Source organism: Brassica napus, chromosome C3 (assembly GCF_020379485.1).
Source record: "Brassica napus cultivar Da-Ae chromosome C3, Da-Ae, whole genome shotgun sequence".
NCBI lineage: Eukaryota > Viridiplantae > Streptophyta > Magnoliopsida > Brassicales > Brassicaceae > Brassica > Brassica napus.
This window is the reverse complement of record NC_063446.1, coordinates 15,035,732-15,051,935: the sequence shown is the minus strand read 5'-3', so window position 1 is coordinate 15,051,935 and position 16,204 is coordinate 15,035,732. Positions and strand designations below refer to the sequence as shown.

The window sequence follows — 16,204 nt, the reverse complement described above, 5'->3', positions numbered from 1 at the left end:
GAGAGTGCGTGCTGCTCAAAGTCGAAGTTGAAAGGTATCGTGCACTCTGTCTCATCGCTAATGTCGTGTAGAGAGTTCAGGTATGGATGTGCCAGCGCGTCTAAAACTGCAATCAAGAATCAAGAATCAAAAAAATGTGAGGACTAACGTATTCAAGAGTCAATATAACTCCTTATAGAGTGTGCACTGACCTGAGATTCTCCGTCTAGGAATCGGATCAAACGTTAGCATTTGCGGAGTGAATGTACTTCAATCCACGGAGGATCTGGTAAAGAAAGTACTGCACACAAGAAGAAAGATGAAAATTATTACAGGTTTCAAGTCTGGCTAATAGGTGAAAAAAAAAAAACAATCTCAAGAACTTAAAGGTAACGTGGCAATGTTCTTTGGATAAGCCTTGGCTATATTGATCTGATGGAGATCAGTGTCCATTAGCTCATAAGCGATGTAAACATCATTGAAACCGGTTCTAAGCGGTGGTGGTATTATGTCTCTGATTGCAACAATCTGATAGCACAAAGATAGCAATCGTCCAATTAGTTGGAGATGATATACACATTATTCTGAGACTCGCATCTTAAACAATAAGATCTTTTGATACTATATGCTGGAAAAGAACGTCTTGTAATGCACGAAAACTATTTCTGAGACGATCTTAACTTATGTCTTAATACTTGCAACAAGAAATGAGGGTAAATTACAATACATAGAAGACAAAAAGAGAGAAAATAAAACCTTACAAGACTTAAGATTGTACTCTTTTTTTTTTTGTCTATGAAACAATAAAAAAATAGACCAAAGACAAAAAAACACAAGTGTATTCACTTCTTTATTATTGCACCAATCAAAAACTTTCATAAACTAGCAGAAAAAGAAAGAAGAAGAAGCAAAGACACAGAGATTATAAATGATACAAAAACACGGAAAATATAAAGTAGTACAACGCACGGTCATTGCTCCTATGGGTCGTCAAATCAGTTCAGACAATGCTGAGGAACCATCTTGCCACGTGCAGAACCGTCAACATTCTCACATACCGCAGTGGAAGGACCACCCTCGACTCCCTTATGCTCTAGGTTAATGTCAATTAGCTCAACCTTCTTGCACGGAAAGCTCTTGCTACATTGTAGATTCACCGCCACTTTGTTCGTCGATGTTCCATATATGTTCTTTAACTTAAGGTCTTGGATTTGAACGTGTGACTCTCCCTGAAAAAATAATGAACAACTTTTTTTTGTTGTAATAAGAAGAGAAAATAATTATATAAGTTTGTATCTCGCGTAGAGAGTTCACCTTCTTTTCACAGGGTGGGTGAGGACAATACTTCTGGTCGATGTTGATAGGGTTTCCAACGTTAATCATTTGAATATTTTCGTACACGAAGTTAGAAACCAATATCTTCGAAGCTGAAGATTCCCAAGTTTTGATCCGAATACCATCGCTAGTGCCGTTAAAGACTATGTCTCTTACGGTTAAGCCATTAACGTCCTTCTCTTCTTTGTTCTTCCCTAAGCTTCCGACACTGATCCCATGTCCGGGACCACAGGTGACGTTAGAGATATCCATGTTGGTGGTTCCAGAAAGGATGGCGATACAGTCGTCTCCCGTACCAATGTGTGTGTTGGAGATGTTAATGTTGCTACAGAACCCGAACTTTAACCCGTCGGTGTTGGGGCTATCGCCGGGAGCTGTTATAGTGACATTGGTGATGTTGAAGTGATGGACAGAGAAGAAGTTGAAGTGTCCCATTTTGCTGTTGATTGATGTTATCCCATTGATTCTTGAGTTGTTCACGAATGCAAATCCCATGGTCTGTGAGAATAATTAAGTTTAGTAAGACATTAGGTGACCTGAATCAAAAACACTCTTTGGGTATCTAAAAATTAAAACAAAAGAAATAAAAATAGAAAAGTGAAACAATAGTTTTTCAAATAAGAACTTAGCTTCTGTGATATTTTAGTAGATACTCTACTGGGTTTTAGGTACTGCGACTCTCTATAAATATTGTAACATAATCAATAACTTAAAATATGATTTTTAGTGGAGACAGACACCATATTGAAATACTTTACAAATGGGCAAGCTCTAAAATGTAGCTATGTGGATATTACCTTCTTCAAAATGATATTCGTTTTCATAACGTTTTGTATCTAAATAATTAAATCTACAAATTCACCGTGTAATAGAAAATAACTGAATTACATAATTTTCATTGTAAAATCATATAATAAAGCAATATGTAAAAGGATTAAGAAGTGGTACCATAGCTAGCTTAGGACAATTGGGATTTTTGTGGCAGTCATTTAGTGGCCAAGACTCTTCCCCTTGGCCGTCGAGTGTACCGGCACCGGAGATAATAAGATTGTTAATGTACCTGAAGTTGATCCATATGTCCTGCTTAATGTCCCTAGGGTTTGCAGGAGCCAACAAGGTTCCATCGTTAACGAATTCAATCTGATTCGCGCATGGCCCTACGAACTCTACACCACTGAGATAAAATGTTCCTTTGGGCACGTAGATTTTACTATTACCACCTTTCCTTGTGCATGCGCTGTTCCATATGCTTGTGAACGCCTAATTTTGAACAAGTTAAACAAAAAAAGTTGGTAAAATGTTTATTTTTGAGTGTTTCTATATTGGTTATGTATATATACCTTGGCGTTATCAGTTTTTCCGTCAGCTTTGGCACCATAACGTTGGACGTTAAAAACCTTTGGCCTGTTGGTCGGACGACTTGCTACGGCGGCGACGAACAAGAAAGAAAAACACAAAGCCTTAAACGTAGAAGCAATGCAAGTCATCTTCTTATTTTGTTTAGGGTATATAAAAGTAAGGATTCTGTGCTACTAATGAATAAGACACGATGAAAAGTGTTGCTCTACTGTATATGCTTATATAGAGTTAATATGTTTCCATGAACTATTAGAATACATCTATTTCTAAAAATAAGAACTTGAATCTTGTTACTAATTAGTAATCATCGGCTAATATTGGATTGTTTCTATTGTATTGCTTTGGTTGATTATTTATTGTTATGGAATGTACATGGTTAATTATCTGATTTCTCTTTGCTCTCATTTAAAACAGAATCTTAATTTTGGTAAAATTGTCAATTACGTATTTACCGGTAAATTGTTTCCGTTAATGCTTTGTTTTGAAATAATTCCATTACATATGATTTGTAAACAACGCTAAATCATCATCAATAAACTAAATTATACCTATATATACACACATTGTTTTTTCATAATTACTAACTAGTAACTACTAAGTTAAAACTATAATGATAATTTCAACCATACCAAAGATAATGGCTAGTTTCGTAAGAATCTGGGTAGTTATTTCTTAAAACTCTATTTTTGATGAGATCTCACTTGAAGCTGATATCGTCTAAGGTTCCAAATGTCTCTTACTGAATAGATATGTGAATATCACTTGAGAATAGTAAGCTACTTGGGGCAATTAAGGTCGCATATTCTTGGGTTTAGTTATGTGCCTTTTTCGATTTTGCGAGGTATAATTTAGTTCTGTAGTTCTGAACTATCCTTAAGGTCGCGTAATACAGAGGCAGACACTCAAGCCAAAGTGAAGATGAGGTCAACAGTTGCTTCATTCAATCATTCTCATCTTCTCTGCAATATTAATAGTTCTTATTTGATCTTTTTGGAATTCAAAATTACAATAATCTCATATTCCTTATGTTTTACAAAGCAAAAAAAAATTTGATATTGCTGGAAACGAACATCTTGTAATACATGAAAACTATTTCTGAGACGATCTTAACTTATGTCTTAATACTTGTAACAAGAAATGAGGGTAAATTACAATACGTAGAAGACAAAAAGAAAGAAAAAAAAAAACCTTACCGAGACTTAACGTTTGAGCCACATACCCCCTTCAAGCATCTCTCACAAGTATACACAGAAGAGAAACAATGATGTTTCCTCCTTTCAAGAATCTTGTCAAGATCAAAACCAAACCTGATCCCATTCAAGCTATTGCTGGCTGATACTCTGGATTGAATGCAAGCGCTTCACGGTATATGAGCTCCTTCATCTGCTCCTCTGAGAGTGCGTGCTGCTCAAAGTCGAAGTTGAAAGGTATCGTGCACTCTGGCTCATCGCTGATGTCGTGCAGAGAGTTCAGGTATGGATGTGCCAGCGCGTCTAAAACTGCAATCAAGAATCAATAAACTGTGAGAAACTAACTCATTCAAGAGTCAATATTACTCCTTAATAGAGTGGGGAGTGACCTGTGATTCTCCGTCTAGGGTCAAACGTTAGCATCTTCTCGATAAGATCTATCGCTAGAGGATGCACATTTGGGAACTTATCAGTGATGGATTGACGAGGATACGGTGGAAGTTGTCTTATGTATCGCTTTGCATTTTCATTCAAGAACTCAACCTCTTGTTCTGATGGTGTTCCTATGAGCTGAAATAAAAAAAGAAAAGTGTCTCAAAACATGTTTCTTTACAGCATCAAATAGAGCTTCAAAGGTTACTACACTTACCTCCATGAGCAGGCGAAGCTGATGAACATGATCTCTGCCAGGGAAGAGTGGCTTACGGTCCATTAACTCCATGAAAATACAACCAACAGACCAAACATCTATCGCCGCAGTATAGTCAGAAGAGTTCAAAAGCAGCTCTGGTGCACGGTACCACCTCGTGACAACGTACTCAGTCATGAAGTCGCTCTCGGAATTGACTCGAGCTAACCCGAAGTCGCAGATTTTTAAGTCGCAGTTTGCGTTGAGGAGGAGATTGCTAGGCTTCAGATCACGGTGAAGCACATTTGCGGAGTGAATGTATTTCAATCCACGGAGGATCTGGTAAAGAAAATACTGCACACAAAACGAACTATTACAGTTCTCAAATGTGGCTTATAGGTGAAAAAAAAAAACAATCTCAAGAACTCGAAGATAACCTGGCAATGCTCTTCGGATAAGCCTTGGTTAGACCGTATGATCTGATGGAGATCAGTGTCCATTAGCTCATAAGCGATGTAAACATCATTGAAAGCGGTTCTTAGCGGTGGTGGTATTATGTCTCTTATTGCAACAATCTGATAACACAAAGATAATAATTGTTTTATTAGTTGGAAATGATTCTACACATCATTCAAAACAATAGCATATGCTACACAGTCAACAGTCATGTATATTCCTTCTAAACGTGAAATGTTTTTGAATCAACCATCTGCAACACATTCATTCACAAATCGATTTGTTCATCTAAACATTTTGGCATTAACTAAAGCCTATTATGAGCTCTGCATTAGGACTATAAACATCATTGAAAGCGTTTCTTAGTCTATAATTGCAACAATCTTGTAAACAAAGATAATAATCGTTTTATTAGTTGAAAGTACCATACTACTAACTGAGCATTGAGCCATCCTAATCAAACCGAGTAAATATTCAGGCAGCTGCAGCACATTCATTCACAAGTCTAATTAAAACATATGCAATAATAAGAATCAAAATAGAACAGTTCATCCAAAGCTATTTGGAATTAACTAAAATCTATCAGGCTATTATGAGTTCAACATTAGGACTATAAACAGATGATTCTTAGTTATGAATTAGAAGAAAAAGAACTAACATTCTCATGATCCATGTGGCGAAGGAGCTTGATCTCACGGAGAGTTCTCTTGGCATCAATCTTATTATCGAAAGCGTTTGCGATTTTCTTAATAGCAACGCTTTCATTCGTTTCAGAGTTCATAGCCGAGCTGCATAAATCAAATAAACAAGAACACAAAGGATCAAACTTTATGTTAATGAAATCATTTTTTTCGTAGATAATTCGAATCAAAGTTGGCAGCTTTACCAAACCCAAAAAAAAAAACAAAAAAAAATTTGTTTTTTTTTTTATTTTTGGAGAAAATGAAATAATTACCAAACGATGCCATAAGCGCCCTTGCCAATAGGCATGATCGGAGGGTTATACTTAGCGGTGACCTCGAAGATGTTCCCGAATATGTTATACTGTATAAACCTCCCTCCGTGGCTTAGAGTCGCCGGAATATTCTCTTTCCCCGGCATCGGTTGCGATGCAACCGCACCGCCTGAAGCTTCCGACATCTCGGTATCAGCCGCCGGTTGACCCGTTCCACCGTCCATGAGCGCCGGCGAAGAAGAAGAAGAAGAAGAAGAAGGAGATGGATGATATTGATTGGTTTTTGGGGGTCAAGACAGATCTGAAGAGAGAAGGAGAAGAAGAAGAAGAAGACAGAAAGTCATGTGCGTGCGGAAGACATAATCACATTAACATCTTTTTTTTTTTTTTTTTGTTAAAGCTGTATCAATCACATCTTTTGTGTATTTTAAGCTTTTAATTTTCAGATTTAATAAATTTAAACACGGTGTCAAAAGTTATCCACTCAAATTTGTTACGTGTTTGCTCAGCAATCTACGTATTCTGTAACAGTCAAATTAAGATTGGGGGGGGGGTGGTAAACTTATGGTAATTAAAAAAAAATAGGATTTATTTATTTTGATATTATTGTAGATTTTAGGGATCTTAAGGAAGGAAATAAATAGCCACTAATCACATCTCTTTTGGTTTTAACCAATATTTTTAAACCCGACCCGACTACTGAACCGGACGATTTACCCGATCGCTAGGTCACTGGATTGATCGCGGATGAACCATGAATTAATAAATAAATTAATTTTATTATATAATAATATATTAAATATGAAAAACAATACAGAAACTAAATTTTAATATTTTCTAAATGTTTTTAAAATATAAAATAATAGTTTGGATATCTATATATTTTATGCTTAAAAACATTTAGGAAATACTTAACTTTAGTTTCTATATTTTTATTTTCATTTGACATACAAAATATCAAAAATAGGTTAGGCTATTTAAAATTTTCTGTAACAAGATAAGAGTTATAACATCTAAAAAAGACATAAAATTCATAAATATTTAAATGTCTAATGTGAATAATAAATTAAACTTCAAATCCAAAATAAACCAAAAATAAAAGATCATTGTAATAAACAGTCAATAATGGAAATAAATTAACACCAAATCACATCAACTAATTTTGGTTTCGTTGATGACAAAAAAAAAATTTGGTTCTCTACCGTTGTTCATTTCACTTTTTTCAGAAGGCATAGTGAAATCTTCATCAAAATCTAAAAATCAGAAATATAAAACTGAAAATGAAAAACCTAGTTTTTTTTTTGTCAGCATCTAACTTCTTAATTAGAAACTTAGAATATAAAACATAATTTAAAAAAAAAAAAAATTATTTATCGGTTCAACCGGTATCGGGTTACGGGTTTTAGTGAGTTTTTGCGGGTTTCTAAATATTGGGTTTTTCACAAAACTCAAACCGGATTTTTTTTGGCTCATCGGGTTTACCGGTTCAACCGCAGATCCGGGTTGGGTTTCAAAACAGCGGTTTTAACCTGTTAGTACATGTTTAATAAATTTTTAAAAAAAATATTCACATTTTGTATTGTATTTGCTCATCAATCTACTTCTATCGAACAATCAAATTGAGATATGGGGTAACTTGTGTTAAAATAAAGTATGGGGCATGCTTTGATACTATTGTAGATTATAGGGATCTCAACAAAATAATGGGTCGAACTCTAAAAGAGGGGGCTGTTATCTGTGTCCATCTCTCTCGTGATCCTCTTCAGGGTTTAGGGTTTCGATAGATAGGAAAGTGCGAATCTTTAGGCTTCTGCAGCATTGAATTGGGTCATTTAAGATACAAGCTTTGAGTATCTTTGCAACTTCCCCGGTGATCTCTAAACGTACAGCAGCAGCCAGCAGGTTCGATTCGATTTGATTTCAGGTGTGATTGATTCGTCTAGAATTAGATACTCAGGAATAAAGGGAAGCTAGAAGCATCTGGCTTTGCGCCGACTGTTATTGACTTTTTGAACAATTATTATGTTAAACTGATGCGCATGAATCTGAGCAAATGATTGTCTCTCAGTGGGATTTGCTGTCTGTTAGTGTTCTGTTTAGCTGGAACCTTAAGTTGCTATCTCGCATGCTCTTGGTCTCTCGCTTTACCTTGGCATAGTATTAGTAAGTCTTAGGGTGAATACTAGCAACATATCTCAATATTCTTGTTTTCACTTATATGAACAAACATATCTATGTTCCTCCAGTTCCTCAGCGCTTATGGAGTCAAATGCTATAAAGTTCTCACTTAGTATTTGTAGTATCAAGCTAATTATTGTTCTGATACTTGGAGTCTCTTCTCTAACGTGTGACAGCTTACACTTTTCTTGAATCTCGCAGGTTAGAGAGTTTGAAACAATGTCGGGATTTCCAGGTTTGAGTTTTCTAGGCCCAAAAAGCAAGAACGCTGTTGTAGCCGGAGGCTTGACAGCATTTGTTTTTGGGGTGTATTTCTACACGATGAAGGCTGTTGGTGGCACAGACGAGCTTCAAATGGCTATAGACAAGTTTGAAGACCAGAAACAGGTCGAGACCGACCCCAAGGTTACAGCGAAAGTCTGATCTTCGGAGGCTTTTGATAAGTCCAATAAAACATGTTCATCTTTTGTCTTCCCAAGTTCTTACTTTACGAGTTTGGCTCGTTTCTGTGTGTTTCAGTCTTTAAGTCCAATCTTTGATACAATGGTTTAAACAAGAGAATGTCTAATTAGGACTTCGTTTTGATGTTCTTGTCATTGTTGTCATATAATCTTGTACCTAAACGTTTGTTGGAAGGTTTGGTTATCCATAAGAGCTTTATTAGCCTGGCTAAAAAGATGAAGGTGATGGGCTATTTTTGACAATCAAGAACTACTTTTAAAAATATGAGTTCTCAAAATATCGACATGAATGCAGTGTGCGTCTCAATCTATCTCCTTCGTTCTCGGTTTAGCGTGCCAACGACATTGAGAGTTGTGTGGCTCTAGCCCTGTGGAAGGGAGCCCGCGATGAGTCATATTCCCAGCTCTACCCCCAATGAAGCCCATTAGGCCACCATTATCGGGGTTATTAGTTGGGTTCTTAGTGGGTTTTTATTGCGTGGGCTCCACAAAACTCATAAGAAACGGTCACATAATTATGAAATAAGAACCGATTTTAGAGTGTTTCTTGCACTGTTTGCGGACTCCACTGACACGTGGCACCCCGTGATTGGTTCGCGTTTTAATTTATTTTTTTCAGACAAAAAAAAAAATCTTAAAAACCGTGAACCGTCTTCAATGATAATGATGCTCTTAGGGTTTTGGACAAGACAGAGTGTAGATTTTGATATCGAAAGTACTCGTTCTATGAGAATGGCAATGCCAACGTATTTATACAACAATAGAGATCGCCCTTGGACTTATCTCGAACCAACGTCGAGTATATTTAAATATAACATAAGACTTATCGGTTCATTGTTGTCATTATCTCTAACATAATATAACCACGCCAATACTCCCCCTCAAGTTGGAAAGTGTGGATTCACAATGCCCAACTTGGACACTAGATTCTGAAATGTAGCTCGACCCAATGCCTTTGTTAGGATATCAGCAATCTGAGACTCTGTACGAATATGCTGAGTGACAATAGTTCCATCCTTAACTGCATCGCGAACTGAATGACTTGATTCAATATGCTTCGTTCGTTCATGGAAAACGGGATTTGCTGCAATGTGTATTGCAGCCTTACTATCACAGAAGAAACGTGTAGGCTGTGTCTGCTCCGCCCCCAGATCTTTGAGAAGACGCTGAATCCATTTGATCTCACGGAGTGCTGTAGACATTGATCTGTATTCTGCTTCTGCAGAGGAATGAGAGACCGTCTTCTGTTTCTTTGTTTTCCAAGATATAGGGGATCCACCAAGCATAACGACGAAGGCACTGAGTGAACGTCGAGACAAGGGACAAGCCCCCCAATCTGCATCGCAGTAAATGGTTAGAGGAATATCAGGATCAGACTTGAGTATAATCCCTTGTCCAGGTGTTCCTTTCAGGAACCGAACTACACGAAGAGCTGCCTGCCAGTGTTCTTCCCGCGGAGACTTCATAAACTGAGAGAGTATGTGAATGGAGTAACAGAGATCAGGACGAGTGTTAAGAAGATAAATCAGCCGTCCCAAGAGCCGTCGATACTTCTTTGGATCAGCAAGAAGCGGGCCCTTTGATTCCGCCAACTTATGGTTCTGCTCAAGAGGTGTCAAAGCAGGTTTGGAGCCCAGGTTTCCTGTATCAGCAACGATGTCGAGACTGTACTTTTTTGCGAAAGAAAAATTCCCTCTGGTCCACGACTTACCTCTATACCAAGGAAATATTTATGTTTTCCTAGGTCTTTCATTGCAAAACACCTCCCCAAATATTCTTTAAAACGCTGAAGCATCAAGCATGTGAGCATCAGCAAGTCGTCGACGTATACAAGAACTCGAAGTTCGATGCCTTTGCGAGAAAGTGAGAACAAGACTAAAGCTTCTGCGTTGATAATGGTGGTCATCGTTGGTGTTGGCGATGTTGAAGAAGATGATGGTGATACCGACGATGAAGACGACGTTACCGCATGTGTTTGAGTCGTTAGGCTTTTAGTTTTAATCTAAGTTAGTGGTACGAGTTTTATTACTTTTGGAGTTACGTCTTTACTTAGTTTTGGTTTTCTAAAGTCAATAGCTTTATTAATTTGGTTTTGAAAACACGTCTTTAGTCAAGGTTAGAATATCATGGGTTAATGTTTAAGAGTTAATTGGAAGATTCTTAAAGGTAATTCTTAGGTTAAGGTTTCTCATGGGTTGTTTTTTTTATGAGATTTATTCTATAGTTTAGAATATTTCAAAGTATTATTTTCCCATAGTTTGGGATTTATTGGTTATAGTTTAACCATTACGGGGGAGTTCTAGTTGAACGCTCAAAATCTTAAGTCAGTTTTTTTAAGTCCGTGTTATGGACTGTCCGCGATAGGACGATTGTTTTTGGAGTTGTAGTTGCGTCCACGGGATGTATTCACTTGTCAAGACCAAAGAAAAGCTGAAGTTTTCATCTCTCCTTGTCTAAGTTGAAGTTTATTCCCGGAGAAACCTACTGATTTATTTTTCTCGACATAGGGTGTGATTGGTAGTTGTTGTAGGTGCTGTCCACGGTCCTATTTATTTCTACAGCACCAAATTTAGAGCAATCAAGCTTTAATTTTTTTTTGAAACCACAGCTCTTAAAATAACCTACAGCTGTACAAGTGTTCTGCAGAGCCAAATATCCAAAGCAATTTTTTACTGCTTTCCATAAAATTTTACAGCAATAAAATCTAAAGCCACAACAAAAAGTCTACCTATTTTTTTCTACAGCAAAATTTTTAAAGGTACAGTCATTACCAATCGGACTCATATTGTCCACGACATACGTAGTCGCTTTGTGATTTGCAGATTGTGCGTTGTGCATCCCACATTTGTCGTGCGGAGATGTATTACAGATATGTTGGGCTGGAAGATATGTATCTTACGGATCAAGATTATGAAGCCAGTGAAACCCATAAAAACCCTCAAAACTAAAAGGAAAAACTTGAAGAACAAATTACTCTCAAGATATTCTAGCATATTTACATTAATTATTTAAGAAAGTTAGCATTATCTAGTGTTAACATTATGTTAATGTTACCGCTATGTATATATATATTTATGTATATTGTATTCTCTTACTAGATACAACACAATAATATATCTATTTTATTATATTTTACACAGAGTCTCCAATATAAAACGTGTCCTTTGTCTTAGTCTATCGTTGACTCTATCTTTACAAAACTTCTATACTCTGCTTCTTTTTTTTTTTTTGAGATGATACGGGCAGGTTCAGTTGGTAGAAAGCGTACATGTGAGCCCGAGGACTGGGATGAGAAGGGACGCACCATGATCTCTCACATATACGTTTCTTTTGATAGCATCATTAGATCTATTCAGTTTGGCTACACGGAGATTAACGAAGGTCTTACCTTGTCTAAACAGTATGGTCCCTCTGAAGGATACAGCTTTCGAGTTGTAAGTTTTGTGTCCGTAATTTAAGTTTTTTTTAATAAGAGTTACTTCTCTGACGAAGTTAAATATGTTACGCAGGTGAGACTTAATCAAGACTAGATCTCGGGATGAGATTTTATTTTTATTTATTTTTATATAAATATTTTGTTTTCAATTCTAAATTGGTATATATTTATTTTTATATAAATATATGTGTCTATCAATTTTAAAAAGTAATTAGTTTACAGTATATTTTCTTCATTGAATAGATTATTTTAAATTTTCACATGTATTTGTATCTTCTTCTATATATATATTTTCGGATTATTATTTCATTATTAAAATCGTAACTATATATATAAAAATTAGTAAAATATTGTTTTATTGTCATATTCAAAGATATTGTAACATTTCACAAATTTACAAAAAAAATTAAAAATTAAATTTTTCGCTTCATTGATTTATATTATCGAGTAAACAATTAAACAATTAGTATTTGTTTAATTTTTAAAATAAGCTATATAGTTTAAAATTTGTTTTCATTGGTTTAAGGTAGTAGAGATTAATCATTGTTAGATAATATGAATTTTGTTATTTAAAAAAAAACTTTATAATTTTAAAAGTTAACATCGACAAATATTTAAATATTTAACATATGGAGGTATAATATTACAACATTAAATTATATCTATTTAATTTATAATATCTATAAATCTAATGGATCATCTATTCTTTAAATTCAATTATTGATAGCCCAATAAAAATTTCTGGTATGCCCAAAATTTAAATGATAAGATTAGAAATTAAATGTAACATGATTTTCTAGGAATAGGTCCATTAGAGCATGATTAATCCGGAGTTCTTAGGATGAGGTTCTTAGAAGAAGTTAAGAAGAACTTCCGTTAAGAACCCCACTCTAAGAACTCGGGTTAATCATGGTCTTAGGTCTATTTTTTAAAAAATCACACATGAATCAAGGTTGTGACTTCTTTTTTAATATATAAGTTTAGTATGTGACTGGATTAAGTGGATCACTAGGATATCATGGAGGAATCGCAAATTTGATATTTCACACAAACCGTGGGAAGCACGGACCGTTTGCGAATGATGACAATGCACCTCCTCCCAAGATAGAAATTGATCCGTCAATACGCGATCGACGTGAATTTGGTGGTTTCTTTGGTTCTTACACTTTTGGCGGTATTACATCGATTGGTATTTACGTGAATCCCATTCCAAGTTCTCATGGGGTGACTAAACGTGAAAAGTTTGTTGGAACACGTTTTTGACAGAGTGGCGTGGACCATTTTTTCGATGGGTTTTTCGACGGAGACGTCTATCGGAAAGACCGGAATTTGGATACGATGTAATCGTCACCATGAACACTATGAGTTAGTGTATTTGTTGGTCAAAATCGGAGTTGTTTTGAATGAGAAATGAAGGTCTAAAGTTAATGACATAAAAAGCTTATAAAACTATTATATGGTTAAATATAAAATTTAACAAATGTTTCACTTTAGATATTTGAGTTTGAATTTAGATTTGATAAGTTGATTAGACTTAAATGTCAATAAACTTGTTTTAAATCATATTCATAAAATATTTTGGTATTTGGTTAAATATAAACTCAATTAAAGTATATTGTTGGCTTTTGATGTGGTCAATGCAACTTTATGACTTGATATACTAACGTTTCTGAATCGTAGTCATGGGAATCAATTTCCTTTATTGTTATTAATGACTATGTACGTTAGTGCTCCATAAGGATCGAAGTGTTTCGTTTGTCTTATAAATAGAAAAGAAACATTGCACTAATCTCAATTCATTGGACTAAGCAAAAGCTTACAATCCTTCATATTTTTTTTCTTAGATTTTTTCTTTTGAGTCTGAGAGTACACACAAAACTAATTTCGTCAGGTTTCTAATAGAGTGACGTAAATCAGAAGATTTTTTGCAGTTATATCTTGGGACTCATTACGTTATCGAACCGTCGCACTACGAGACGTATTTTGAGTTAAGGAAAGAGATAATATCTCGCCTCTGCAGTTGTATCATCATTTTCTTAATCTTTGGTATAATTTTATCAATCTTATTCTTTACAATATTCAGTTCTCCGTAGATTATATGATACGGTTCTATCAGTCTTAACTCAAAATATCCGTCTATTGCTTTGCACTAACCGGACTGATTATTGTAAAAGTTGTTTTTGTTAAGAACAGGTGTTGAACGATCCAGAACAGGTTCCCATAAAACGGTTAGGTACCGGTAGTTTCTCAGTGTTGCGTGAAGTTTTTTTATCTTTATTCTTACGCTTCTGTTCTGCAGGATTTATTTAAAATAGAATTTTTAGCTTATCTCCTGCAACGTGACGTTTTCTTATCTTTGCTCAGTTCTACTGGTTCTAATCGTCTTTAGTTATTATTGTTGTTCGGATCTTTAGTTGTTGTCCTTTTGTCTTGACCGCAAGGATTTGTGCCGCTGGTATTTTCTGATTAATCTTTCTATATTGCAGAACTTAATCGGTTATCTAATCTATATCTGCGTTTTTAGAAGAGTTTAATTGGAGTTTCGTAGAAAAAGAGACGTTTGATCTGAAATTTCCGTTACCATTAGAGCTTATCAGTTTATGTTATTTGTCAAAAGGCTAGACTTGCGTGTAGTTCTTTTTCTTTAACCGGTTTCAGCCATTGGTTTAATTTAATTATCAAAGAGCATTCACGTTTTTTGTCTTGCATGTTATCAATAATGTCTAACCTTTTGATTTCTGGTTTCAGTTTTTTCTTTTTGGAATAACCATGAAAGAAGAAAAATATTGAAGTTTTATGTATGGTGAAATAAACAAATGTTATAAACAACATTTTGATTCTTAAGGGATCATGTTATATGGATGGAAATTGATTTTGTGAGTCGACGCCCCAAATTAAGCTTGGGAGAGGTCTGCTACATATAAATAATTTGCCATAGAAAATAAAATGTTTATTGATATTGATCGAAAACATTTATATTTCATCAATGCTTAAATGCAAGTTACAAGAAGATTGACCATGCAAAAACAATGAGAATTTTCAGACCAATGTGACTGAAACTGACATGTGTATTGTAGTTTATAAAGTCAATATGGTTGAGAATAATCATATAGAATGGTGGTTTTGATGACACAAATAATATCTTGTAATGATATGTATATTTGTTAAAAAGCAAAGTATGTGTTTGGAAAAATCCAAAACATACAAGTTGGATTTATTAATCACCTTGAAAGAACTATGAAAATAGTTGTAGGTAAAATGTGAATTTCTAAGATTGAAATACATTTTTTAAAGAAAATTATGATAACTTACGAAATTGCTTTTTATTCATTTAAATCTAAAAGAGTTGTAGATTAAATTTTCTTTCTTCTAAACTCTTAAGAGATGTTAAATGTAAATATGCATGTTTTTTGAACTATATCAAGAAATGTGGGGGAAGCTTTGCTTACCATATAAAGTTGTAGGCAAGAAGCCAAATGAACTTAATTATAGTTATCACAATATATATATATATATATATGTATATATATATATATTTACAAAAAAGAAAAAAGAAACTAGTGTCATACACTGAGTTTTGTGTATAATGTTTAATTGTATCTTGAATAAAGATGACAAAAATCATTAGACAATTGATCTCGACTAATCTCAAGAGATTATGTTCATTATGATGACAACCTATGATCCTTATATTAAAGGTGTGTCATGAGATCATATTGTAGATGATCAAGAGGAATGGGTTAGCCTTTGAATTAAGATGAGGTTTGGCGGTAACTCTACCTAACTGACTGGAGATCCCAAGAAATAGGTTCAAGGAGACAACTAAGTCAAACTAAATCTTCCCAAAGCACTGTAAGACTTCGGTCTATACCCAGTTCCCAGAATGACTAAACAGTGTTGCATGTAAGGAATATAGGATAAGCATTTGTTTTTAATGATTTGTGTCCATTGTTTTCAGTAAATGATATTCCTCTAAAGAAAGCAATGGCAAATCACCTTGTGAGTGTGAAATGGGGCCGTTTCTAGGAGAATGAAGGAAATACTATATTCTCCAAGTTCACTCATGATTACCAAGAATGTTCAGGGTCAAAATGAACACAATAGAGAAATTAGTTTTGTGAGAGAATGAAGCTGTGTTATAGCTATTGTCTCGGTTTACACCAAAGTCCGGGGGGTTCAAGACATCATGGTCACCTCCTGTTTGAGTAAATCCGATAGCTATTAACA

The 16,204-nt window shown here is 35.0% G+C and overlaps 4 protein-coding genes across 4 annotated transcripts; 2 read left to right on the top strand and 2 right to left on the bottom strand.

Moving 5' to 3' along the window:
• Nucleotides 1–548: 548 nt before the first annotated feature.
• On the bottom strand, nucleotides 549–3,461 carry LOC106388341 (exopolygalacturonase-like). The gene is made up of 4 exons (XM_048752675.1): nucleotides 2,655–3,461; nucleotides 2,263–2,574; nucleotides 1,294–1,812; nucleotides 549–1,208 (listed from the first exon to the last, which is right to left on the bottom strand). The coding sequence occupies exons 1-4, from the start codon at nucleotides 2,799–2,801 to the stop codon at nucleotides 975–977; spliced, it is 1,212 nt and encodes a 403-aa protein (XP_048608632.1). The 5' UTR covers nucleotides 2,802–3,461; the 3' UTR covers nucleotides 549–974.
• A 167-nt stretch (nucleotides 3,462–3,628) lies between these two features.
• On the bottom strand, nucleotides 3,629–6,353 carry LOC111197788 (mitogen-activated protein kinase 6-like). The gene is made up of 6 exons (XM_022699164.2): nucleotides 5,903–6,353; nucleotides 5,606–5,735; nucleotides 4,929–5,066; nucleotides 4,513–4,845; nucleotides 4,253–4,433; nucleotides 3,629–4,172 (listed from the first exon to the last, which is right to left on the bottom strand). The coding sequence occupies exons 1-6, from the start codon at nucleotides 6,124–6,126 to the stop codon at nucleotides 3,991–3,993; spliced, it is 1,188 nt and encodes a 395-aa protein (XP_022554885.2). The 5' UTR covers nucleotides 6,127–6,353; the 3' UTR covers nucleotides 3,629–3,990.
• A 1,928-nt stretch (nucleotides 6,354–8,281) lies between these two features.
• Nucleotides 8,282–8,756, top strand: LOC106388340. The gene has a single exon (XM_013828393.3). It carries the CDS (start codon nucleotides 8,300–8,302, stop codon nucleotides 8,501–8,503), a length of 204 nt encoding a protein of 67 aa, XP_013683847.1. The 5' UTR covers nucleotides 8,282–8,299; the 3' UTR covers nucleotides 8,504–8,756.
• A 3,008-nt stretch (nucleotides 8,757–11,764) lies between these two features.
• On the top strand, nucleotides 11,765–15,144 carry LOC106384013 (jacalin-related lectin 24). Its single transcript, XM_048749409.1, has 2 exons — nucleotides 11,765–11,990; nucleotides 12,962–15,144. Exons 1-2 carry the CDS (start codon nucleotides 11,775–11,777, stop codon nucleotides 13,238–13,240), a joined length of 495 nt encoding a protein of 164 aa, XP_048605366.1. The 5' UTR covers nucleotides 11,765–11,774; the 3' UTR covers nucleotides 13,241–15,144.
• The last annotated feature ends 1,060 nt before the right edge of the window (nucleotides 15,145–16,204 follow it).

Excerpts from the sequence above, each read along its gene's own strand:
- LOC106388341 (XM_048752675.1), bottom strand. The coding sequence starts at position 2,801 with ATGACTTGCATTGCTTCTACGTTTAAGGCTTTGTGTTTTTCTTTCTTG. Across the intron at positions 2,575-2,654 it reads GAAAAACTGATAACGCCAAG|GCGTTCACAAGCATATGGAA; the intron begins GTATATATACAT and ends GTTCAAAATTAG. Across the intron at positions 1,209-1,293 it reads ACCCACCCTGTGAAAAGAAG|GGAGAGTCACACGTTCAAAT; the intron begins GTGAACTCTCTA and ends TTATTTTTTCAG.
- LOC111197788 (XM_022699164.2), bottom strand. The coding sequence starts at position 6,126 with ATGGACGGTGGAACGGGTCAACCGGCGGCTGATACCGAGATGTCGGAA. Across the intron at positions 5,067-5,605 it reads GCCACATGGATCATGAGAAT|ATTGTTGCAATAAGAGACAT; the intron begins GTTAGTTCTTTT and ends TTGTGTTATCAG. Across the intron at positions 4,434-4,512 it reads AGCTTCGCCTGCTCATGGAG|CTCATAGGAACACCATCAGA; the intron begins GTAAGTGTAGTA and ends TTTTTATTTCAG.
- LOC106388340 (XM_013828393.3), top strand. The coding sequence starts at position 8,300 with ATGTCGGGATTTCCAGGTTTGAGTTTTCTAGGCCCAAAAAGCAAGAAC.
- LOC106384013 (XM_048749409.1), top strand. The coding sequence starts at position 11,775 with ATGATACGGGCAGGTTCAGTTGGTAGAAAGCGTACATGTGAGCCCGAG. Across the intron at positions 11,991-12,961 it reads GAGTTGTAAGTTTTGTGTCC|TATGTGACTGGATTAAGTGG; the intron begins GTAATTTAAGTT and ends ATATAAGTTTAG.